Below are 25040 nucleotides of genomic sequence, written 5' to 3' on the forward strand. Positions count from 1 at the left end.
ACCCCACCGAGCCAGAATCCCTTATGTTTATTTTTAAAATGTGCCTCTCCAGAGCTCATGATGCAAATTCATCCTGACATTTCAATCGCATATGGCACATACCCCATGAACCACAGGGTGGTGTTCTCGTGTGCAGTTAAATAACTGATGCATTCCACTGCAGAGGTAGTGGGTTGGTCTCTAATGGGCTGCAGGAACTCTTCCAGGGACTTGCTATGTGATCTTGGACAGTCACTTATTCTCTCACGTGTGGCTCCCCGTCAGTAAAATGAGAATACTTCTTTTCTCCATTTAGCTCATGATAGAGTATGACTACCCCAGAGCCCTAATGTGTAAACTGGGCAGTCAGAGATCAGCTGTTATGAGCGTATCTAGCACCAGGGGGCCTTTAGGCCCTACTATAATGCTAATGATACCAACGGGTTATGCTTCAGCAGTGCAGGATGCGATTCCTTTGTACTGTTTGTTATTCCTGTTACACAGTGCAGCACTGGTCACCTTCAGGCAGCAAGGAGATGCTTGTCTCCAGCCTTTATTTTCCCTAGGCAGGAGGAGGGAAGGAAGGAAGGAAGGAAGGAGGCTGGCTCTGGTCTGGGCATGCAGGGGGGGCTGGTGTGGAGCAGGTGGTGTTGGACTGGGGGCTTTGGGAGGAGGTATTTAGTCCCCTTCTCTCTCCCCTCCCCCCGACGATCTGCTGCTGCACAGCCCCGAGGACACTTTGTTCCCTCCCAGCCTCTCTCAGGTGAGGCAGCATTTTGAAGGCTGCCCCCCCTGCAGCCGGAGCCGCCTCTGGCAGGGCAGGTGAGGGTCGCTGGGACTCGGGAGAGGCTGCCCAAGGAGCCCTGCCCTGCCTAGATGCAGCCGGCGAAGCTCCCTGCAGCACTGCATTGGCTTGTTGCTCCAGCATGACATCAGGAGCGGGGAGCCAGGGCGCAGGCGCCGGCGCCGGCGGCGGGGCGGGGGAGAGAAGATACAGGAGGCAGAGCGCGGCGCTCGCCAGCATCCCCATCGCTTCGGAGCGACTCCGGCGTGTCCCGGCCCCGCCCGGCCGCCCCCTCCGCCGGCCAGCGAGCCCAGGGAAGGCAAGGAGCCTCCTCCCGCCCAGGGATCCCTCCTGCCCCACACCCGGCACCATGTCTGCGGGAGGAGACTTCGGGAACCCCCTGCGGAAATTCAAGCTGGTTTTTCTGGGGGAGCAGAGCGGTAAGTCCTGGGCTCGCTCCCGAGGGGGGGGGGTCCCCTTGGAGCCGGAGATCTTGGTTCTGCCCCCCCCCCCAAAGGCCTCTGCTGTAGTCTGCGCCCCTCGTGTCCTTTGCGGTTGCGGAGGGCGGCCCCGATCCTGCGGCCGGGCCCAGGGAACCAGATGCGGGAGGTGGGCAGCTGTTCCGAGGGGCCGGGCTGAAAGTGGCCCAGGCTCAGCGCTGGGCACATTGCGGCGTAGACCCGTGGGGGTGGGGGGCTGGAGATAGCAATGTAATTACATACAGCGCNGGGGGGGGGGCCTCCAAGTGAGGGGTGGGTGTGATCACCGAGGTGCTGGGGACATAGGCGGCTTTTGGTCGCTATCATTAACGCTGATCCGCAGCCGAGCACGGGAAAGCAGCGTATGGGGCTGATGGGCTGGCTCTTCGGGAGGGCGGCTCGGGCTGCGGGACTGTGCTGCATTGGCAGGCGTCTGGGGATGGAGCTGCAATCTCTGCTCCAAGGGTAGGGTTCAGGCCAAACTGAAACCGCAGGATAAATGACCCAGTGCTAATAAACCCCGGGGTCCCGCCCAAGGGACCTGCTCAAGAACTTTGTTGTTGTTTTGCATTATCCTTTGTAGCTGAACTCCTGTCTGGGGGAGCAGGGACAGGCATCTGTCAGCAGCCCTGGCAGTGCAGAGAATTCCAGGGCTGCCCCTTTCCTGGGGTGGGTGGGTTGGTTGGTTTAGGGGGGTGTGCTGTTGGCTATTGGATTGTCTCTCAAGCAGCTGGAATGTCTTAGCACATACAGGGTGGTGGGAGTTGTACTGGACAGTCCTGTGTAATGCAGCCCCACTGAGCTTTGTAGAAGCTGGATGTGAAAATGAAGACAAGAGGAGAAAGAGACACACCCTGATGCTTGCCAAGTGCCTGAGCTGTGACCTCCCTTCCCCTACCCACTTATATTGATATTAAAAACCCTTCCAGGTGGATGGGTGTGTTGGGGAGGGGGGGAAAGATGTAACAAGTCAGCAAGACCTGGTCATAAAATTATGTTAATATCCCCCCAGCTCACAGCCTCCTGCTAGGGATTCTACCATCCATGACCCTAGCAGTGGGTCTTCTGTAACCAAACCTTGTCTGGCTCCCCGTTTCTGACGTGCCACCTGGTTGGTCGAATGAAAGGCATTTGTTGCGCAATATAAGAAGAGCTCACATGGAAGCCTAGGGGGTTCTGGGGCAGAGCGATTATCCTATAACTTCCTTAATGGTTTTGGTTTACAGCACTGGAGAAGAGGGAGCTGGTGCTTTGTGAGACCCAAATCACATGGCTGCAGCTCATGGTTTAATTATGCTGTGCAGAGGATGCTTGTTCCTCAGGCTTTCTGAAGGGGCGGAGGTGGAGCGAGGATAAAGGTAAACGTCTGGCATTGATGACAGAGTGGATGAGATGGAGTTCCTAGCAGGAGTCTGCTTAGAGATGATCTGTAGTCCAGATCCCTTGGCAGCAAGCAGCACGCTCAGTTGCCCTCTCTTTAGGGCTGAACTCTACTTTCCTGCCTGGGTGATGGAACAAAAGGTTGCAGGATGCTACACGCTGCCCATCCTACAATGCCCTCTTAATTCACTGCTTTGCAGTTTCCTGTCATTTCTTTCTCATTGATGGACAGCCACTCAGAGCAGCTCCCCTTCCCCAATTTGCCCCCTCCTTCAATGGATGCATGCATGCAGGTCTCCCAGGTGTGCAGAAGTTTCTGATTCTGAAACAGAAGATGCTGCAATGTCTAGAGAACAATATTTGCCATATGTGCAGTAAGGGTGAGGAGAATAGAACAATCTTTTAGTGACCAGAGGACGTGTCATGATGGAAAACTGCAAGATGTAGCAATGTGGGTTTGGGCAGGGAGACTGGACTGCCCCAGGAACTCAGGAATGGTGTGAGTGTCATCCAGACTTAGGCATTTTTAATGATATTTTTGACTGTCTTGGGTGAATGTTGTGTCATGTGGAGGAGAGACCAAATGACCTGGGCTGCATCCGCACATGCAGACCCAAAACAAGAACACCTGGCTGATGATCAATTTTCTCATCCTTTTCCTGCCTCCCCTGAGCTTCTCCATACTTGGCCCACCCTGCTGGGGCCAGATAAGCAAGAACAAAAGACGCTTTCTCACCTTTGCCACTTTATTAACACCCTTTGCAGGGCTGTTAGCAGTTATTGTTCATAGGCTTGTACCAACTTACTTGCCTTCCTCTGGGGTGTGTGGGTAGCCATGGGGGCAGTGAAGAGGTCCCTCTAAAAGGATGACTTGTTCAGCTATCTAGCTCTGAAAACCCATAGGATGGGATTTTGAGCACTGGCCTAAGCTCCCACTGAAACCAATTGGAGTTTCCCCGAAGGACTTGAGCGGAAGCAGAGTCCACAGTGAGTACTTCTGAAAAACCCACTGGGGTCTCTGAAGTTATGGATTCTTCACTAATCAATCAGCGAAGCTGCAAATGCAGCCACTCCCTCCAAATTAGCAGCTATGCTCCCAGTGCCTGAAACCTTTGTCAGTGAATAGGGAAAGGAGCCAGCTGTATACTCTTCCTTTATGTACAGAAACCATGAACTTTACTCAGACCTTTCTGTTTGAGAACACCTTACGTTCCATTTGCAGCCACCATTATTCTTCCTCTAATGACAGACCCCAAGTTCTGAATCTATCTGTCATTTACTTGGTGGCTAGCAAATCACAGCCTGATAAAAGATGAGGCATCCGTATGGCACCTTAGAGACTAACACATTTATTTGGACATAAGCTTTCATGGGCTAGAGCCCACTTCATCAGATGCATGAAGTGAAAAATACAGGAGCAGGTATAAATACATGAAAGGATGGGGGTTGCTTTATCAAGTGTGAGGTCAGTCTAATGAGATAAATCAATTAACAGCAGGATACCAAGGGAAGAAAAAAAAACTTTTGAAGCAGTAAGAGAGTAGCCCATTACAGACAGTTGATAAGAAGTTGTGAGTAACAGTAGGGAGAAATTTAGTATTACGGAAATTTAAGTTTTTAGGTTTTGTAATGACCCAACCACTCCCAGTCTTTATTCAGGCCTAATCTGATGATATCTAGTTTGCAAATTAATTCCAGTTCTGCAGCTTCACGTTGGAGTCTGTTTCTGAAGTTTTTTTTTGTTGAAGAATTGCCACTTTAAGTCTGTTATTGAATGACCAGAGAGATTGAAGTTTTTGAACATTATGATTCCTGATGTCAAATTTGAAATCAGTCCACTTTTCAATGATATTTCATCTTTTGCTCTCTCTGTTTCCAGTGTGGAATTTCAGAGAATGGGGGACAAACTCATTAAGCTATAGTCATTGCTGACCAATTTCCAGACAAAGGCAGCCTGTGATTTGAGGTTGAGGAGTGTTACCTTGAAAGGTACTTCTGATCTGTATAGAGAGGGTCACCAGAGAAGCTTTCACCCATACATCTGGCTGCATTGAGCTAGGTAGTCTGTATATCGCAGGTGTTACTTCTCAAATTGCTATCTCTTGGTCTAGTTGCCAATCACCATGGTGTCTGAGCCCCTTTGCCTTTTACCATTTCTATGGCATTAACGATTCCTCCAGTGCTGCATCATAAGAAAAACTAAGGGGAAAATGTGATTTAAGTGCTCTTGCAAATGTATCAATTGACAATTAGAGATAGTAACCATTGTCCAATAAAATATGTCTGGAAGGAGAGAAGTATATTTATCACCTTATATAGAAGGAGTGGATTGGGTGATTGGTTTGGTGTTTTTTTTTTTTTTTTTTACAGAAAAGTGGTATAAAATCTGGAATGAACACTTTCAAAGCTTAACTTTGCTCCCATTATTTCCGTTTTGAAATGGTTCCTTTACAATTGTGGCAGTATTTCTGTTGTTCAGATCCACATTTGCCCCAGATTTTCAAACAGGAACAGTTCATTAGAGAAACCTACTGCATGATTTAATGTACAAAGCCTGGCTGGGCTGGCCATTGTCTTTTCCAGGCCCTTCTTACCAAGAGCCTTTGTAAGACTCTTGGAGGGTCAGGGACTGACCTGCAGCTGCAGGGTTTTGCATGACACACACACACACACGACAAATCACTTATTCCTCTCTCAGGATAAGTCTCCCGTCTGCACGTTAACCACCACATTTAGAATGTGAGCCAGGGAGAGCCTTGAGAATCTGAAGCAGTTGAATCAATCCTTCCTAGCTGTATGCAAGTCGCACCCTTGATCCCATTTCCACTGTATAAGGCCCATGAGTGGATTGGGAGTCTGAGGGTTTGGCTACACTTGCAGGTGTACAGCGCTGGGAGTTAAAGCTGTCTTCGTACAGCTGTGTAGGGAAAGCACTGCAGTGTGGCCACACTGACAGCTACCAGCGCTGCAGTGTGGCCGCATTTGCAGCGGTGTTGGGAGTGGTGCATTATGGGCAGATATCCCAGCGTTCAAGTGGCTGCAACGGTCTTTTCAAAAGAGGAAGGTGGGATGGAGTGTGACAGGGAGCGTGGGGGAGACAGAGTGGATTTTTGGAGCTGACGCTGTGACAGCTCCCTGCCTTGCAAGTTCTAAGAACTTGAAGATACACAGCACCAACCTTCAATCATTTAAAAAGTTTCAACCCCTTCTCCCACCCCTCTCTCATTCACTAAATGCAAATAGCCTTCAAACCAGATAAGCAGGTGCTCCAAAACGGACCCCCCCTCCGGGCTGCTTCTCTCCTCAAGTGAACATTCCAAAGGGATCCCTCTGCCTGCCTCTACTTGAGCAAACAGTAGCTGTGTTTGTTTTTTAGATAAGCAGCGCGGGGAGCCCCGTGTTCACAACAAAAGAGTGTTATCTCAACTTGAAAAGCATTATGGGAAGGTTCCGGAGGTTGGTTACAGCGTAGTAAGATTAATCACTGTTTATACTGGTACCCCAACGCTGCAAGAGCAGCGCTATAGTCATTATTCCCCAGGCCAAGGTGGAGTACAGCCTGCGCTGTAGCCAGGAAGATACAGTGCTGTATGTGCCTTGCCAGTGTGGACGGGGAGTAAGTTACAATGCTGTAAAGCCACCACCAGCGCTGTAACTCTCAAGTGTAGCCAAGCCCTGATTGTGGACTGGAGGTTCTTCTACAGGCTGCTTAGGGACATAGGAAGGATTAAAATCCCCCATTCTGTTTTCACATGAAACTTTCTGTCCAGTATCAGAGGGGTAGCTGTGTTAGTCTGGATCTGTAAAAAGCAAGAAAGAGTCCTGTGGCACCTTATAGACTAACAGATGTTTTGGATGTATTTTCTGTCCAGTGCATCCCAGCAGAGCCAGGGCAGGGAGAAGCCCCCAGGCAGTGACTATAGTCTGACTGAAGTGCTATTGATCAAAGGCCGTATGAGCTCAGTTGTAACAGGACATACAGCTGATCTAGGGCCGGCTCTCAGATGCATTTGAAATAAGCAGCTACGTGGAGGACGGACCAGAAGGGGCAATGGTGGTTACAAGTGACCTTGAGTGTCTCTTGTGAAAGAAGTCAGTGACCTTTCCCCATCCATCTAGCATGCTGGCTGCCAAGTGCCCTGTGTTCAGAGAACACAGTGCTGGGTCCTAAACAAGTGTTTTCTCTGTCCACTCAGGAGCGGACTTGCATCCATTGGCATCTCTGCATCAAAGGGGAGATCCTGGCACTTTTGCTCAGAGGCTCTAAGGCTGACTCTGTCTGTATTGCTGTACCAACACCTTGTTTTCTGGGGCTAGGCTGACCAGATGTCCCGATTTTATAGGGACAGTCCCAATATTTGGGACTTTTTCTTATATGGGAACCGATTTACCCTCCACACTCTGTCCTGATTTTTCATACTTGCTGTTTGGTCACCCTGTCTGGGATGGGCTATAAGACACACAGCGCTGAACTGGTTGTTAAACTAGCAACAAGATTAGCTTCACACTTTCATTTCCTCCCACTGATTCTTATTTATAGTAATATTTCCATCCAGTTTTCAGGTCAGCTGTACATGCTGCCACCAGAGGAATTAGAAACCAGGTGGGATTCTGAATCCATTTACATGCCTGGGGATCAGGAGTAACTCTGTGGATGTCAATGGCATTACCCTGGAGATCAGAATCAGGCCCTTGCATGTATAGCACTGAAAGACTCTGAGCATCTTGGTTCTAGGGCCTGGGACATTTGGAGGCTAGATTGGGCCTCAGAAAATGCCATAACTTTTGTTACCTTCTCCTCACAGCTCCAGCACTGGGACATTTGAGGCCTTTCTGTGTGCTGGCAGGGTCAGTAAACCACAGTGGGTCCTGTTCTCTGTTCACGCTGGTTTTATACCAATTTATCTTAATTGTCTTTGGTGAAATGACTCCTGATTTGCACCCACTTGAGAGAAGAATCCAGACCAGTTATGTGCAATCACCTGCTTTGTGGCTTTGCATCACAAGTCAGAAATCTATGCTTTGTGAGAATCCAGTTCCAGCACGAGCATTGTTCTGTGCAGACTTGTGCCTCAGCTCCCCCTAACTTAGAGTCTGTTGTGCAATAACCCGTGTGTCAACTCCGGCATGAGAATCCCGCTCCCTCACCATGGTCATTGTTCTGGCTAAGCCTGTGCACTGACTCCAGGGTGAGAGTCATGTGTTCTAACCTCCTGCACTGGTTCTGGTGAAGACCATGTGAGTCTTTCTTAAGAAAATGAGTTAAAGAAGGCAGCTTCCTGAATAAACTGGATGGCCCTTACTGTGCATGGGACAGTGGGAAGGAGGAGTGGAGAAGGGCTGGATAATTGCCACCAAAAGTGTTCTGAGCACATTTTTTCTCCACACACTCCCTGTTTTCCTTACCTGCGGTCTTGTACATTAATTTCCTGTTCATTAAAAATCAGTTTAGCTTTCCTGGTGACACTTAGCACAGTCTGTCTCCAGCAGAGTGTCAAGGTAATTTAACATTTAGTGCTAAAAATTTCAGGTAATGGGCAAGTCCAGAAATAGGTTATAGATGCACTTTATTGTAAATATCCAAACAATGAATTCACATCGTTTTCATTGCAGATCCACTGATATGAGAACTTGTGGTGTCTCTGACAGATAGCTCCACTACCTCAAATGGAAGATTTTTGGGTATTAGTAGCAGTGACACTGATAGGGGCAGTACATAGAAGCTCCAGTCATGGTCCCATTGGGCATGCTGTATAGACCCACAGATAAGAGCAGGCCACTGCCCCCAAAGAGCAGAATAGAGCAATACATCTCCCCAAGGGACTACCACCACGGCTACATGTCATTCGCTGAAGCACTGCTAACTGACAAAGCCTCTCCTGCAATGCCAGTATAACTGGAAACATGCTGCTTGCCTGGTGCTTGCTGGTTTCTGGGATGGGACTTGCAAGATTGGACTCAGTGCAATGACAAGCTACTTACCGTACTGTAGGTCACTCAGTGTTTTGGAGAAAATGGGGTTTCTATGATGATCTATTGCCTGTATTTTGGCAGCTCTCATTTGTTCCATGTACCCTTAGGATTTCATTGAGAGTCAGCCAGAGCAGTAGTTGTGGGACATAAGTCCTGAGAGCGGGCGGTGGGTCGAACTGATTGGCAGTAACTGTTCCTGCCACTTCTCCCTTAGTCCTTGCAGGGAGATCTAGGAATAATATTTATGCCACCATGATTTCTGAGCTGCATCATTTTTATTTTGACATGCTGCTCTTGGGTGCAACACCTCCTTGTTGCAAAGCCCATGCAGAGATACAGATATACCCTCCTCCTGATGTATGTGTTCTCCTACAGCCCCACCCCTTTGCTCCTCCATCTCACCTGGAAGCTTGCCTAGCTTTCCCCAAACCCCCTGCTAAAGGGAATGTCTCAACCTTCCCTCCTCCTCTTTTTGCATGCATGCTTTCTCAGGGAATGCTGCACACCTGTGAAGACCATACCAATGGGCTCCATGCATACACACTTCCCATGTGCTAGCACTCCCACCATTAGATTGGCAGCCCTGTAGGGCAGGGGCTGTCTTTTTGTTATGGGTTAGCACCATGATGTCCTCCTGGGCAGAGCAGGTGGAGCTGATTAAAGGAGGCGGGGCTACACTTGGGCCTATAAAGGCCTGTCAGAGAGCAGGAAGGAAGAGGAGGAGTCATTGGGACAAGCTGTCCCTGGGAAGAGGCAGGGTGCTCATCCTGGGTTAGGTTCCTGGAGCAAGGGGCCAGGTGCTCAGGGTGGTAGCCCTGGGGCTAGTGTTCCAGCAAGGGAGTAGAATTGGCTGGGACTGGGGAGCTGCAAGAAGTGGGATCAGCAGAGATCCCTGGGAGGGGTGGCCGTGCCAGCCTCGGACAAAGGGTGAGCTAAGGGACTGCTCCTGTTTGTTTTGTTCGCTTATGTTTGGATGCTAAAGGAGGCTGGCTGTGGTAGCGTATGCTTAGAAGCTGAGAGAAGCCCTCATGAATAGCCAGTGGCATTCTGAATGCTTGCCCTTTGCTTGTGCTCATGCCCATTCTCTGCTTGCTTTCCACACGCTGTCCTGTGTCCAGTTTTACTGACCACAGATGGGTCTGGGAAGTGAACATAAGAGGATTGGTGGGACTGTAACGTTTTTGTTTGCCCATATGAGCGCTCCTGTCAGAAGCAGCTGTGCACTCATCCATTGGAGGGAAAGAAACATAACCTTGCAGTTGAGGCTTGCATGCAGAAGGAGTCCTGAGAGAGTGGCAGACAGCTGAGCCACACCCAGGTCACCTACAGGCAGAGATCAGTAGGAGGAATCCAAGATGTGTTCTTGGTGCTGTTTCAAACACTATTGTTGTTTACATGGCAGCAATACTGGAGGGAAGTTCTCCCATAACTCCTGGATCCCTAGAAGCCATTGTGCTGAGGGGAAAATGGTGCAAACCCTGAGAGTGCCTCTGAAAGAGAATCTGCGTATCAATAATCTTCCTCTTTTGGGTGAGGTCTCATTGAATGACACTGCTCAGGGCCTTAAACCAGCAGGTGGAAATTCTTTTGTAAGAAACTGGAATGTAAGAATGGACGTTACTTGAACGCTAGGCACTGGTACATAGCGGTGCAAAACTTCTGCAACATTTGCAGTTACTGGATGATAGATGTTCTCTTGTATTTGACTTTCTGCAATAAAATACAATACTTTGGTCTCTCTTTGGTTGTTTAGCTGGTTGAGCAACACTGGGCATTTGGTTAAATGTCTTGTCCTCCTTGTCAATCATTTAACCAAATGACTAGTTCTTAGTCACTTGACCATGTGACTAGTTTGAGGGAAAGTTGGTATACACATATCAACTCCACTGTGTAACAAGCAACCCCCAAGTTCTGTTTGATTTCATCTGACACCTTTCTTTTACTCCTTGTCATGCCATGCTAGGCTCCCATGAGAAAGCCCTGTCTTCTGCACCGAGGCACTTCAAACCCTTGCGGGGGGCAAGCCCATTGTTCTTGAGGAGCAGGGCTGTTGAGGGCCCTCAGAGAAGCTGAGGGGGAGTGGTCATTTAGGTAACCTGGACCACGTCTGTCCAGAGCCTTATAGTAGGGACAAAGACCTTCAATGTCACTTGATCTCCAGTGAGTCTGTGAAGCGAGAGGAATGCATGAGAACCCATCAGCTCTCCTAGCACTGCAGGAGTAGGACAGAAGAAAGAACTGAACCTTGTGGAACTCCCCAGGGAAGGTGTCTGTGGGGAGAGGAGGCCTCTGGGGGTAGCCTTTGAGAGAGGATTTTCCTGGCGATGGGAGAAAAGAGATCCGAGAATGGAAGGAAGAGAGTGAGGGGAAATGGGCAGGAGCAGTGGAAATGCCCCATAAGAGGGTGGGGGGCCATAGGCACCTGAACCATGGCCCCCACTTCCCCCCGAGACCCCACTCCCGTGCTGCCCCTTGCCCCCTTCTCACTCCTCTTCACCCCTTGTTCGCGCTTACAGCTGGTAGAAAGTGGGAGGGCCATGGCCCCCTGCTCCCACCTCCCTACTCCAGAGCCCCTGGAAATGGTCATTGCAACATGGCAGAGAGCCAGGGCTGGACAATAATGGATGGGGGGAGTGGGAGCAGGGGAATGAAAGGAGAAGAGAACTGCAGAGAGAGCTGAGAAAAGAGGCAAGAAAAGGAACATTGGCAAGAAGGGACTTTCGCAGAATGAAAGAAAAGGGGGACAAACAAATGGAGGTAGGGAAAAGGCAAGAAAAGACCTATGGCAGAGAGGTCAGGGAGTTTAACACTCATTTATGGCCTTTCCTTGGCAGACAGCCTGTGTTTATGTAGGCTTGACGGAAATAAATGAGAAGACTATTTTGGGCCCTTATGTTGTATTAATATGGCTTGCTGCTCTGGGTATGAGACAACAAGACAAGAAAAATGCCCTAACATTCACTTCTTGTGGATAGGGACCTGGTAGCCCCCAGATTCTCCCACTTCATGGCAGAACTTTACCTTGAAACTCTGAAATGCTGACAAGTAGGCATGGTCCCAAGCACAGTAGTTTTATGGAAAATGAGTTTGACTTTGGAGGAGTCTTCTGTGTGAGCCTTCCCCCAGCTCCTGTGGCCAGTCCTGGGCACAGGAGAAAGCAGTCCAGGATTGCCAGCTCCAAGAGTCCACAAATCATGCCAGACCACTAAAAAATCACGAATTGGCTTAAAAATGATAGGTTTTTAAACTGTTGGATTCCTGTCATCTGGATTTCTTGCCTCTAGTGTTCATATTTTCAAGCTTTTTGCCACAGCCATGAGGGTAAAAGCTTGTTTGCTTAAAGAGTTTATTTTTTAATGAAATCTCAGATTCACATGACTCCATAATGAATATTGCAAAAGTTGTCTAAAATTGGGGTGGGGTGCTGAAATATTGTTTCCACGAAGAAGAAACACCAAGGGTTCATTTTCTTCTCTCCTCCTATGGTTGACCAGGGTTGAGGAAGCAATACGGGATTCTTCTTTCCATCCCCTCTGAGAGTGGGATTCAGTCAGTGCTTCGGGTCTTTGGACCTCAGGGAAAGTAGGATCTCGGTGCACACTCCCTGCCTGCTCTGAAACTGGAGCATGTAGGGCTGGGGAATGTAGATCAAAGCTCTTACTCCATGCTGACCCTGCAGCCCATAAAAGAGACCGGCCAAGCATAAGCCTGAGCCTTTCTGAGGAGAGGTTACTGAGAATCACTGGAGTTAAAGCTGAAGGGAATTGTTAGTGCCATTGTTTTGTTTCCTAGGTAGGGAATTCTTGGGGCAGTGCAGTGAGCATTGTGGGCAGCCAGAGGGTTCCCATTCACTAGTGAGAGAGTTGCGAGTTTCCACAAAAACCTTTGCGTCTGACAAAGTGGGTATTCACCCACGAAAGCTCACGCTCCAAAACGTCTGTTAGTCTATAAGGTGCCACAGGATTCTCTGCTGCTTTCACAAAAACCTTACCTCTTCCCCAGGAGCTTCCACTTCCCTATGAGAGCAAGATGCGGCTCCTGGGTAAGAGAGGGTTCTGGGTCCCTGCTTACACCTGTGATTGGCACAGCCCTCTGCTAGTCACACCCTGGATGCTGAGAGGAGGCTGAGATGGACTAAGGCAGGGAGCCACCAGGTTTGCTGTTCTAGTCACCTAGAAGGTGGAGGAAACTGTGAACCAGTGGGGCAGAGGAAAGAAGGTTGCATGGGAGTGAGGACAAATCTGACAAGCCAGGATGCAGGGGAAAAAGCTGGCCACAGACACTGGGGCAAGGAGCTGTGCTGAGGGGGATGTGGGTGATGGACGAGGAGCCCAGGGAGGGAAACTGGGACTCTGTGGGTACAGGGAGCATGGGTGTGGGAGTGACAGGAGGCTGAGGCGGTGGGAGAGACAGGCTGGACAGGGAGCCTTGGGGGGAAACTGGAACTGTATGGGCAAGGAGATGAGCAGGGGGGCAAAGAGCTCGGCATGCATGGAAGTGAAACTGGCACTGGCTAGGCAAGAGGACTGGGATTGAGAGTGGTAGTGGGGGGACTGGGACTGGGAACCCAGGGTGGGAAATTGGGACCGGCTGCGCAAGGGGGCTGGAGTGAGAATTCTGAAAAGTGGAGATTGGAATTGGTGGGTGAGAAGAATGGGATGAGGAGCCAGAGATGGGACTGGGACAGGTTGGAAGGGATGGGGCAGAAAGGGTCAAATATGGGGCAACCAGGGAGAAGAGTCTGCCCAGTAGAGCATACCCCCCTCCAGAGCCTACACTGGAACCAGAGGTTCCTGAGTCTCATAGTTCCTCTGCCATCAGCAAATGTGTGTGGAAGCCACTGGCAAAGTGTCCCATCCCCCACTGGTGCACAACCAACTACTGCTCTGAGGCCTCAAGTGGCAGAAGTCTGTGCTGTGGCTCTGACAGTTCCAGTGCTGCTGCTGACCCATGTGGGTGTCAGTACGAGGCCACACGATGGAATTCTTGTTTGCTCAGTTTGCTTTTTTCAAAACCTAAGAAAGTACAATTAGAGAAACCCTGCCTTCAAAGGATGTTGTTCAGATTGCAGAGTCAAGTGCTCAGAGGTTAGGAACTGCCAGAATTAAGGTTGCCTGTGTCATCTGAATTTGGCCTCCATGGGAGCCTGCATTACAATATAGTATTTAATTATGTGATCAGGTGCTATTTCTTCCACAAGACCTCTGCCTCATTTAGTGCACAGGTGCTCAGGGACTCGGTAAGCATCGTGTAATGAAGGAGGCTGTTGTCTGTAGGACCCTGCCTCCTTTCTTGTGGTGGTCGGAAAGCATGTAGTGTTTGTGGGTACTGAGACAGGGGTCTAAACGTTTACAATTTGTGGGTACTAAGCCTGCACAAAGCTAGAGGCTTGCCCTCTCCACCAAAGAGGAGCTGCCATTGGACTCAGGCTGCAAGCGAGTACTGGGGACAACAAATTAAAAAACAGGGATGGGAGTGAAAGCTAAACTCGGGGATCCAGAGGGGACGTGGAACAGAGAACCTCTAATAGTGCCACACTGCTTCTCAAAGGCATCTGAGGAATCAGTGGACACTGCCCAGAGGAACTCTGCCCAGAGGCGTGATTGGACAAGGGATCAGAAATAGGCCCTATGGTCACAGAGCAACTGCCCCCATCCAGCTTCCTGATATGATGGATAGCGGTCTTGGACAGCCCCAGGAGGAGGTTGACAAGGAGGTCCTGTGACTTCATGGGGCCATAGATGGGGTGTGCATGAATCAGGAGGTGCAGGGAAAAGTGCAGCCAGAACTTCAGTAAGAGGTTCTGGAGGATCCAAAAGAGGGGCTGCAGCCTGATGCGCTCCACATAAATATGCACCAGGGTTTCCCTCTTGCTGCAGAAAGAATAGGTGTCGGTGAGTTCATGCCAGGTACACACTCATGCTTATGGCTCTGTGGAGGAGCCACCCACTAATATCCCTGGTGGGCCATGGAAGCATGGTAGGGCACAGACTGGCCCACTGGGGTCTCCCGCCCTCCAAGTGGTTGGACCTGTGATGTTGGGGTGGACATGAGGTCAAGGAATTGGCTTGTCTGAAGCCTGAGCATGTGCAGAAGTTCTCTGGGCTTGGCGCAGACAGACCAGCTGACCAATATAGCAGTGCACAGACAATCCAGGAAGTTTTTGGAAAGTGGGGACAATTTCCTGGTGCAAGTGCTGGAGGAACCAGCTAGGGGCAGAGCTCTTCTTGACCTGCTGCTCACAAACTGGGAAGAACTAGTAGGAGAAGCAAAGTGGATGGGAATCTGGGAGGCAGTGACCATGAGATGGTCGAGTTCAGGATCCTGACAAAGGAGGAAAGGAGAGCAGCAGAATATGGACCCTGGACTTCAGAAAAGCAGACTGACTCCTGCAGGGAACTGATGGGCAGGATCCCCTGGGAGAATAACATGAGGGGGAAAGGAGTCCAGGAGAGCTGGCTGTATTTTAAAGAATCCTTTTTGAGGTTGCAGGAACAAACCATCCTGATGTGTAGAAAGAATAGTAAATATGGCTGGCGACCAGCTTGGCTTAACAGTGAAATCCTTGTTGATCTTAAACACAAAAAGGAAGCTTACAAGAAGTAGATGATTGGACAAATGACCAGAGAGGAGTATAAAAATATTGCCCAGGCATGCAGAAATGAAATCAGGAAGGCCAAATCACACTTGGAGTTGCAGCTAACAAGAAGGGTTTCTTCAGATATGTTAGCAACAAGGTGGTCAGGGGAAGTGTGGGCCCCTTACTGAATGGGGGAGGCAACCTAGTGACAGAGGATGTGGAAGAAGCTAATGTACTCACTGCTTTTTTTGCCTCTGTTTTCACAAACAAGGTCAGCTCCCAGACTACTGCACTGGGCAACACAGTATAGGGGTGAGGTGACCAGCCCTCTGTGGAGAAAGAAGTGGTTCAGGACTATTTAGACAAGCTGGACGAGCACAAGTCCATGGGGCTGGTGCACTGCATCCAAGGGTGCTAAAGGTGTTGGTGGATGTGATTGCAGAGCCATTGGCCATTATCTTTGAAAACTCATGGTGACCGAGGGAGGTCACGGGTGACTGGAAAAAGGCTAATGCGGTGCCCATCTTTAAAAAACGGAAGGAGGAGGATCTGGGGATCTATAGGCCAGTCAGTCTCCCCTCAGTCCCTGGAAAAATCATAGAGCAGATCCTCAAGGAGTCAATTTTGAAGCACTTAAAGAAGAGGAAAGTGATCAGGAACAGTCAGCATGGATTCACCAAGGGCAAGTCATGCCTGACCAACCTAATTGTCTTCTATGATGAGATAACTGGCTCTGTGGATAAGGGGAAAGCAGTGGACATGTTATTACTTGACTGTAGCAAAGCTTTTGATACGGTCTCCTACAGTATTCTTGCCAGCAAGTTAAAGAAGTATGGGCTGGATGAATGGACTATAAGGTGGATAGAGAGCTGGCTAGATCCTCGGGCTCAGCGGATACTGATCAGTGGCTCCATGTCTAGTGCTCCAAGGGTCGGTTCTGGGGCTGGTTTTGTTCAATATCTTCATTAATGATCTGGAAGATGGCGTGGACTGCACCCTCAGCAAGTTTGCAGATGACACTAAACTGGGAGGAGTAGTAGATATGCTGGAGGGTAGGGATAGGATACAGAGGGACCTAGACAAATTAGAGGATTGGGCCTAAAGAAATCTGATGAGGTTCAACAAGGACAAGTGCAGAGTCCTGCACATAGGACAGAAGAATCCCATGCACTGCTACAGACTAGGGACCGAGTGGCTAGGCAGCAGTTCTGCAGAAAAGGACCTAGGGGTTACAGTGGACGAGAAGCTGGATATGAGTCGACAGCGTGCCCTTGTTGCCCAGAAGGCTGACAGCATTTTGGGCTGTATAAGCAGGGGCATTGCCAGCAGATCGAGGGAGGTGATCATTCCCCTCTATTCAACATTGGTGAGGCCTCATCTGCAGTACTGTGTCCAGTTTTGGCCCCCACGCTACAAGAAGGATGTGGAAAAATTGGAAAGAGTCCAGCGGAGGGCAACAAAAATGATTAGGGGCTGGAGCACATGACATGTGGAGAGGCTGAGGGGACTGGAATTGTTTAGTCTGCAGAAGCGAAAATGGGGTGGGGGATTTGATAACTGCTTTCAACTGCCTGGAAAGGGGTTCCAAAGTGGAAGGATCTAAACTGTTCTCAGTGGTGGTAGATTACAGAACAAGGATGGACTAAATGACCTCCTGAGGTTCCTTCCAACCTTGATATTCTATATCATTGTGACATGTTGGAGAGGCTCATGGGTGGGGGGGCCGATGACAGGTTCCATAGGGCCAGGGGGAGCACTCTCCCTCAGGGCACTTGCAAGTATTTCTATGAAGTGAGACATTTTGGAGCCCTTCTGAAGGCCTGGTGTCCCAAGCCCAGAGTGCTGACCGTTACCGCCTTGGAAGGCGTGTCGTGAATGAGGCAGGTAGACTGCAGGAAGAAAAAGAAGGGTGCCATGGTGATGACAATTCAGTGCTGCACTGGAGAACTGGGTCCTCCCCACTCCCCCCCCCCCCCCCCCGACACAGAGTTCCTTTGTGATGCTGGGCAAGTCACTTAGCCCAGACTTTTACAGGTGCTCACCAGTTGTGTGTTCCTCATTTTCTGAGGGCCTGACATGAGACCTGGGACCTGCTTTGCAGAAGTGTTGAGCACTCACAGCTGCAACTGAAGTCAATGGGAGTTGTGCTGTGCAAATAGAAAGTGCAATAGAATGCTGCGTACTCTGAAAAACCAGGTCTTTGGGTGTACAATCTGCAGTACCTAAGTTAGTGGATACTTTTGGCCTTAATCTCATGGGCCTCAGTGTCCCACCTGTACAATGGGTATGGTAGTACGCCATCCTATGGCACGGGTGTTGGGAAAGGAAATTTGTTAATGTTTGTAATGCAGTCTGCTACTCTCATGATAGCACCATAGGAAAGCCCAGGAAGAAATTCATCATTTTGTTTGCAGAGCAGGGTTTGCATAGTGGGCAATAAATAAAACCGAGGCCACATGTTGAATACCAACGAGAAAACAAACTGTTGAGCTTGTTTGGTGATCACAGTCCATCCTATGCACTGAATGAGGCAGGGATCCCATGGAAAAAAGTGTAGGTGATCCTGTGACTAAAGACTGGGACACTGGCTTAGGATGTGGGGACCCAGGTTTAATTCCCTCCTCTGCCATGAACTTCCTATGTGACCTTTTGGATAGGTTGCTTAGCCTCTCAGTTTGCTGTGCCACAAAGCATGGACAATAATGCTTCCCTACCTTCCTGAAATATTATGAGAATAAAGACATTTTGCAGTACTTTGAGATTCACGGATGAAAAGTGATACAAGAAATAGGTATTGTGCAGCCATAATAATGAGCTTTTTTTAAACGTACCTTTTGTGTGTAATTACACAGCACTCTCCTAGCATCTCCCTACAAATGAATCTAATGAATGAAGTTTTCAAACTATAATGCAGAGTAACTGCTCTTCCATTATCTATGGATTTATGTGGTGTCCCTTCATTCAGTTGATGGTTGTCCTCACTAGGTATCTGTGCTGGAAGAAGCTCTGACATGGCCTTTGTCAATTCATGAACGTTTCAGAGTCATTTCCCATTTCCACCAGAGCTCATGCACTGCAGTTATGTGGTTGGACTCCTTGATCTTCCCTTGAGGACATTTGTTCCTTAGTTGTTCTTCGGAGGTAACTCTTGGGGTGGTAAAATTGTCCTTGGCACTACTCTTTGCCCTCTATCTCTCGTCTCTACCATTTCTTGCCAGTGGTTGTCTTCCTGGCCCAGTAATTTAGGGGTTCGGAAGTCTAAACTGTTTGAAGGGTGGGAGTTGCATGGGGAGGGGAGAGAAGTCACATGGCATGGGGGGGAAGGGGCACGAAAGGTTCAGATAAGCTGCAGAAAGGGGCGGCTCCAGGCCCCAGCATGCCAAGTGCGTGCTTGGGGCGGCAAGCAGTGGGGGGCGCTCTGCTGGTGCCGCGACGGTGGCAGGCAGGCTGCCCTCGGCCGCTTGCCTGTGGAGAGTCCGCTGATCCCACGGCTTCGGTGGACCTCCTGCAGACGTGCCTGCGGAGGGTCCACTGGTCCCGCGGCTTTGGAGGACCTCCCGCAGGCACGCCTGCGGGAGGTCCGCTGAAGCTACGGGGCCAGCGGACCCTGCGCAAGCAAACCACAGGAGGCAGCCTGCCTGTTGTGCTTGGGGCAGCAAAATCCCTAGAGCCGCCTCTGGCTGCAGATAAACATTTAAATGTTGGGGTGATTCTCTGACTCCCACTCAACTTCAGCCCTTCTGGGGATCACCAGTTCTGTGTAGGATCCAGCCCCCGTCATGCTCGTTCAGGGGAGCTGTTGAGCTCTGAGTGTTCATGCCAGTACATCAGTGTTGCTGGTCAGGAGCCTAGCACTGGTGGTTCTGTTTGTTCTTCCTGACCTCTCAGGCTTACTCTCATGCTTCGCTGCTGGTTGGTAGGCATCTATGAGAGTGCTGCTCTACCATAGGTGCTGGAACGAAAGGTGCGGGGGCGGGGGTGCTGCAGCACTCCCTGGCTTGAAATGGTTTCTATTCTATACAGGGTTTGCAGTTTGGTTCAATGGTTCTGAGCACCCCTTTATCAAAATTGTTCCAGCACCCACGTGCTCCACGTGTTTTCCCTGCCACTAGGATTGCATGTGAAACCTTAAAGTCAGTGATGAACCACAAACCAGTCCTGAGGCTTTGGCCCAAGACTGGCTGCAGGTGCTGCTGGGAGCTGGTGGACCCATCTGAAATGAGTGGGAAGCCAAGAGGGGCCTGAAGCGCTGTGTTCATATCTGGGCCAGATGCCCCACTCACATGCAGGAGACTTCAGCCTCACGCCCAGGACAAGGGAGTCAGCTGAATATTGCTTTGCAGTCCCAGAACCTCCTGCCTCCTACCGTCGGCCCATCTACCCAGCCACTGTCTCTCCCTTTTGCCAGCAAGATCTTGTCCCAGAAAGTGCCCCAGGGGCAGGACTCTCCTGTGGGGTGGCTGATCTGCAGGCATTGGTAGGCATGATGTATGCTCCAGCTGCCCGAGCATGGCTAACTTAGCAGTGCAGGCATGGACAGGACTGGCTCCACTCAGCAGGGGAACCAGAACGTTTTTTAATTATACATCAAGATGCTTGACAGTTCCCTTTCTCATTTCGTTTGCTCTGTCTGTTGGGTTTTTCTCTTTTCTTTGTTCTAGGTTTCTTGTTTCCATGTCACTCATCTTGTTGGTAATGATCTTACCCTTTCTTACTGTTTCCTTCCCTCTCCCATCCCCCTATTCTTCCGTAACTCTCTGGTCTCTGTCAGTTTGGATTCCTGCTTTTCATGTAATCCCCTTGGAATCCAAGTCCCTTCCTGTGCATGCAGAAGGCAATTAGAATAGGAGCTGTCTTACATGCCATTTTTAATTTTTTCTCCTTCAAATAACTGGTGCACCCTGATGCTCGGGAAGACAACAGCCTGGCAGCTCTACGTGGGGCTGGATGCTGTGCAAGCTTCCCTCAAATGGCTCAGCCAATACGCTTGAATCCTGAGCTGCAATACACCCAGTTACTTGCGTCCTTAGTCCTGTCCCAGCCTCATCACAGCACCTTAATCTTCACCTCCAGGAATTCCCTGTGGTTCTGATCCAGCATCTCCACGTGGCTCGCTCCCAACCCACAGTGCCGATCTCAAGACACGCCCTGAGCAGAGGTTGTCAAATGTGCCAAGTTGGTTGGTTGAGCTGAGACCACTGGACTCATTTCATTTGTGAATGAAGCCAGAGTGGAACCCAACTGAGTAAAGAGAGTGCAACAGCACCCCAATGTTTAAATGTTTATCTGCAGCTTACCTTCCATCAAACTTCCATTGCTGCTTTTTCAGTGAGGGTCCTCTGCAGTCTTCCAGCATGGCAGGATGCCACCCCCCTGGTGCCCCAGGGCAGATGAGGAGCAAGGGCTAGCAGGCATTTCTCCATACCTCCCTCCCCTTGGGCAGTGAGATTGGGGGATGCTTTCTGAGCAGCCACCTGTACTGCAAATATCACATGCCTGTGGGGGGTGTCTGGTGCTGAACTGTGACTTCGGAGATCTGGATTGCAGTCCAGCTCCATAACAGACTCCCTTGGGCAAGTCACCTCATCTCACTGTACCTTGGTTCCCCATCTATAAACTAGGGAGAACAATGGAGTGCCCAGCATAACAGGGCCCCATACTGCTGCCAATGATACCAGCCCTTTGTCTGTTAAGAGAGTGCAGAGTAGGGACAGTCACTATGTGCCATGCCTGTGGGTGGAACTGGAATGTGTCGGATCATTCTGATAGTCCTTTTATGTCCGGAAGGCTCAGCCTTGCTCTCCTCTGAGCACCGTGGTCCAATGACACCATGGCCCAAGAGCCGCTGCTTTATCCTTCACTTGGGAACCAAGGCTTTCAAGGGGACAAAAGCAAGGTCATCCTGCTTAGCACTTACAGCCCGCCATGCATCCTGCTTTCCAAGCCTTGCCCAGTCACTGGGGATTCCCTTCTGCCCTGGCACTAACTCAGTAACCATTGAGCACAAGTTGGCCTATACAATATCCTTGTTTGCTCTCTGGACTAGGCACCTTCTGGTACCATCCTTTGGGTGCCTGGGGCCTGCTACTAATTCTGCATATTCACCGCCTTTGTTGGGAAACTGACACCATGTGAAGTTTAGTTGGTGAGTGGAATCCTAACGATGCATTGGCTGTAATAACCCTCATTTTTAATAACCACCGGAGGCTATCAGGCAACCTTGCAGACAACTGGATGGTGCCTAGGGGAATATCACAAAGGAGCTGCCAATCAGCAACACTGACTTGCCTCCCTGGGAAAAGCAGGACTGAAAGGAAACTAAAGGGACCAAAGAGAAGAAACAGCCTTGCAATACACATGCCAAATTGCCTCCTGCTTGAAGTTTTTAAGGAGTCTCTCTAAGAGGGAAAACGAGTCACTTTTGTTGGTCTCTGGCCAGTGCCATTTTATACCTATGCATAGAAGATTTCTGATGCTAGGAGGTCTCCTCTTGTGACATCAGAACCACACTGCTGTAGAGGACTCTGCCACCTGGCCTTCCTTCACTGCTGTGCTGCTGGGTTCTCTTTAGCACGTTCTCTGGGTTGCGTCATCCCTGCATAGTCTAGAACCTCCAGAAGCTCCCACTGAAGTGAATGAGAGCTGGGGTGGCTCAGTACTCATGAGGCTAGGTTTGCACTTCCAGTGGTTTCTAGAATACAGACACCACGTGCCCAGTTAGCATGGGTGTAAATAGCATGTAACATGTTCAGACATGGCTCAGGTCAGTAGAGCAAAGTGTCCTATGTGCCTGAACTCTCAGGTATATACAGGACTCTCTACACGCCCAAGCTGTGCCTCCTGCATCTATGCTGATATTTTTAGCAGTGTGTTGTCCCGCTGCAGTGAAAGGCTCCAGCAGTGGGGAAAGGAGCTGCCGGAGCTTTTCCCTGCTGTCTCTCGCCAACCAGAACCTTTCCCTGTTGCTGGAACCATTCACTGTAGCATGTAGCTATGCACCATAGTGCCAAGTGTGGATGCAACCTGCCTTTCATTGCAGCATGTAAGTACATAAGTCAATGTGTAGAGTCGAGGCACTACACAAATGTAGACAGCCTGCATGTCAGACCCTAATTTAGGTGCTGAAACATGGATTGATGAGCCTCAATGTAATGCCTGTTTTTTAAAAAAAATCTATGGGACATTTTCCAACTGGATTTAAGATTTGGAGTCTCAAAAACAGGGGTTCTCACAAGCACCCAGATACCTAGGGAGAGGAGTACCAACTTCACTCTGTAACACCGCCCACCCCCTCCCCAGTGCATGGGCTATTACAAGATTTCCAGGAACATAGTGCATCAATCCTTTGCCCTGGGACAAATGTCCACCTCTAAGAGTAAGTTGTTTTCTGGATCTGTATTTGATAGTGACTCAGACATGTCTAAGCTGTATTTATTTACATTTGTTTACCAGAATGATTTAAGTCCTCACCAGACACTCTAAGCATGTGAGCAATTCTGGTGAAGGCAATGGGACTACTCAGGTGGATAAAGATGACCCTATCTGGAAATGTTTTCAGGATCGGGGCTTTATAATGTTCTTCACTGTCATGCCCTTAAAAACATGTTGTCTACTTAATTTGTCATCCCTGGCTTTGTCACAGTAGCTTGTGAGTTCCAGGGTTGGTGTCTTGCCCAATGTTACACAAAGGAAATGAAATGCAAAGAGTCATTTTTCAAAATGATTTCAAAATTCATCATGTTCCCCCAAGTAAACTGATGGGTAGAAATGGGGAATAAAGCTTTACCAGCAGAGCGCTGGGAAATACATCATCAGTATTGACACTTGTAAGTACCATGCAATGGTGAGATTTGGGCTCCCAGTTCTGTTGGCTGTTCCCTTTCATGTGTCAAGAGAAAACCATGCACTGAGGCCTGCTAGCCAGTATCTGTGCTCTTCGGCAGGGACACCGGAACTTATAAGCTCTTCAGAAGCACCCATTGAAACCATGACAGTGTGTGTGAGAGTGCATGTCCAGTGAGGCTCTCAATTCCCAGCTGTCGGCAGGTAACACAGGCAGATATATTTGAAAATGCATCCCGCTGAAAGCCAGCCATTTGTTTTCATGTGTGTGTTTGGGGCCAGAGGCTGTGGTAGAAGACGACACGAAGATGGCACCCTCCCAATACTGAGCTGCCAGGGGACTGGAGCAGCCCCAGGTGACTTTGACAGCAGTGGGGGCCTGTCTGAGTTGTGGTAGCCTAATATTCCTGGAAAAATTTGCAGATGACACAAAACTACTCAAGATAGTTAAGTCCCAGACAGACTTCAAAGAGCTACAAAGGGATCTCAGAAAACTGGACAACAAAATGGCAGATGAAATTCAATGTTGATAAATGCAAAGTAATGCACATGGGAAAATATCCCAACTATACATATAAAATGATGGGGTCTAAGTTGGCTGTTAACACTCATGACAGAGACCTTGGAGCCATTGAGTGGATGTTTTCAGAGAAAACACAATGTGCAGCGGCAGTCTAAAAAGCAAACAGAATGTTGGGAATCATTAAGAAAGGGATAGATAATACAGAAAATATCATATTGCCTCTATATAAATGCATGGTACACCCACATCTTGAACACTGCATGCAGATGTGGTCACCCCATCTCTGAAAAGATACATTGGCATTGGAAAAGGTTCAGAAAAGAGCAACAAAAATGATTAGGGGTATGGAACAGCTTCCATATGAGGAGAGATCAATAAGACTGGGACTTTTCAGCTTGGAAAAGAAGCAATATGGTAGAAGTCTATAAAATCATGACTGGTGTGGAGAAAGTGAATAAGGAAGTGTTGTTTACTCCTGCTCTTAACACAGGAGGTAGGATTATCAAATGAAATTAATAGGCAGCAGGTTTAAAACACACACAAAAGGAAGTATTTCTTCATACGACGCACAGTCAACCTGTGGAGCTCCTTGCCAGATGTTGTGAAAGCTAAGACACTAACAGGGTTCAAAAAAGAACTCGATAAGTTCCTGGAGAATAGGTTCATCAAGAGTTATTAGTAGAGCCCTACCAATTTCACGGTCATGAAAAACGTGTCACAGACTGAAATCAGCCTTTCCCTATGAAATCTGATCTTCACATGCTGCTGGGAGCCTGGGGCTCCCTGCACTCACCAGCAGCAGTAAGTAGAGCAACCCGGCCCCAACCTGCTCTGCTCCCCTGGCTCCCAGCCGCGCCGCCAGCGAGTGCTGGGGGGGCGGTTCTCCCCCAAGCCTGGGAGCCAGGGGAGCAGGGCAGACTGGGGCCAGGTCACTCCACTTCCCGTAGGATGTGGCCAGTCTTGTTCCTCCCCCTTCCCCCCGCAGAGACCTGGGGCCAGCTTTCTCCACACAGGGCACAAAAACGGCTCTGAGTCTGGGCTCAGGGCTGAACCCCCCATGACCAAGACTCAAAGTGACCTGTTTGGGGCTGCTTCTAGAGCTGGGACACCCATTTTTCTTGGGAGCCCCAAAATTGGCTGGGGACCCCTGCCTAAATCTGCTACTGGCCTGGGCTAGCAGCCAGGAGCCCCGAGCACCTACCCACCTCCAGGACCCTCCTCTAGCTGAGCCCTGAAGGCAGCACAGAAGTGTATTTGCATGCATGGGGTCGGGGGGCACGGAACCAGGAGTCCACAATGGACTGCATAGATTGTCTTCTTCCTGGCCGAGTTGACTGCTAAAGGATAGAGATAGTCAAAGCACCTGTCTAAGGGTTTTTCCCCCTCAGCATCTCTCAGATTTAGGGTGAGGGAGGTACAGGTGAAAAACGACTGGTAAGAAACAAAGCCCAAAAGAAATAAGCTTGGGAAAGCGCAGCTTCAGTGGCAGGTATCCCACCG

At 49.5% G+C, this 25040-nt stretch overlaps 1 protein-coding gene across 1 annotated transcript in view; it reads left to right on the plus strand.

The window, feature by feature from the left end:
* Positions 1-982: 982 nt before the first annotated feature.
* RAB6B (RAB6B, member RAS oncogene family) overlaps positions 983-25040 on the plus strand; it is a 148724-nt gene continuing 124666 nt past the window's right edge. The window contains exon 1 of the mRNA XM_032769806.2: positions 983-1203. Within this exon, the coding sequence (XP_032625697.1) occupies positions 1134-1203 (70 nt within the window). The 5' untranslated portion in view covers positions 983-1133. The remainder of the gene's footprint in view (positions 1204-25040) is intronic.

Source organism: Chelonoidis abingdonii, chromosome 8 (genome assembly GCF_003597395.2).
Source record: "Chelonoidis abingdonii isolate Lonesome George chromosome 8, CheloAbing_2.0, whole genome shotgun sequence".
In the NCBI taxonomy this organism is placed as follows: Eukaryota; Metazoa; Chordata; order Testudines; family Testudinidae; genus Chelonoidis; species Chelonoidis abingdonii.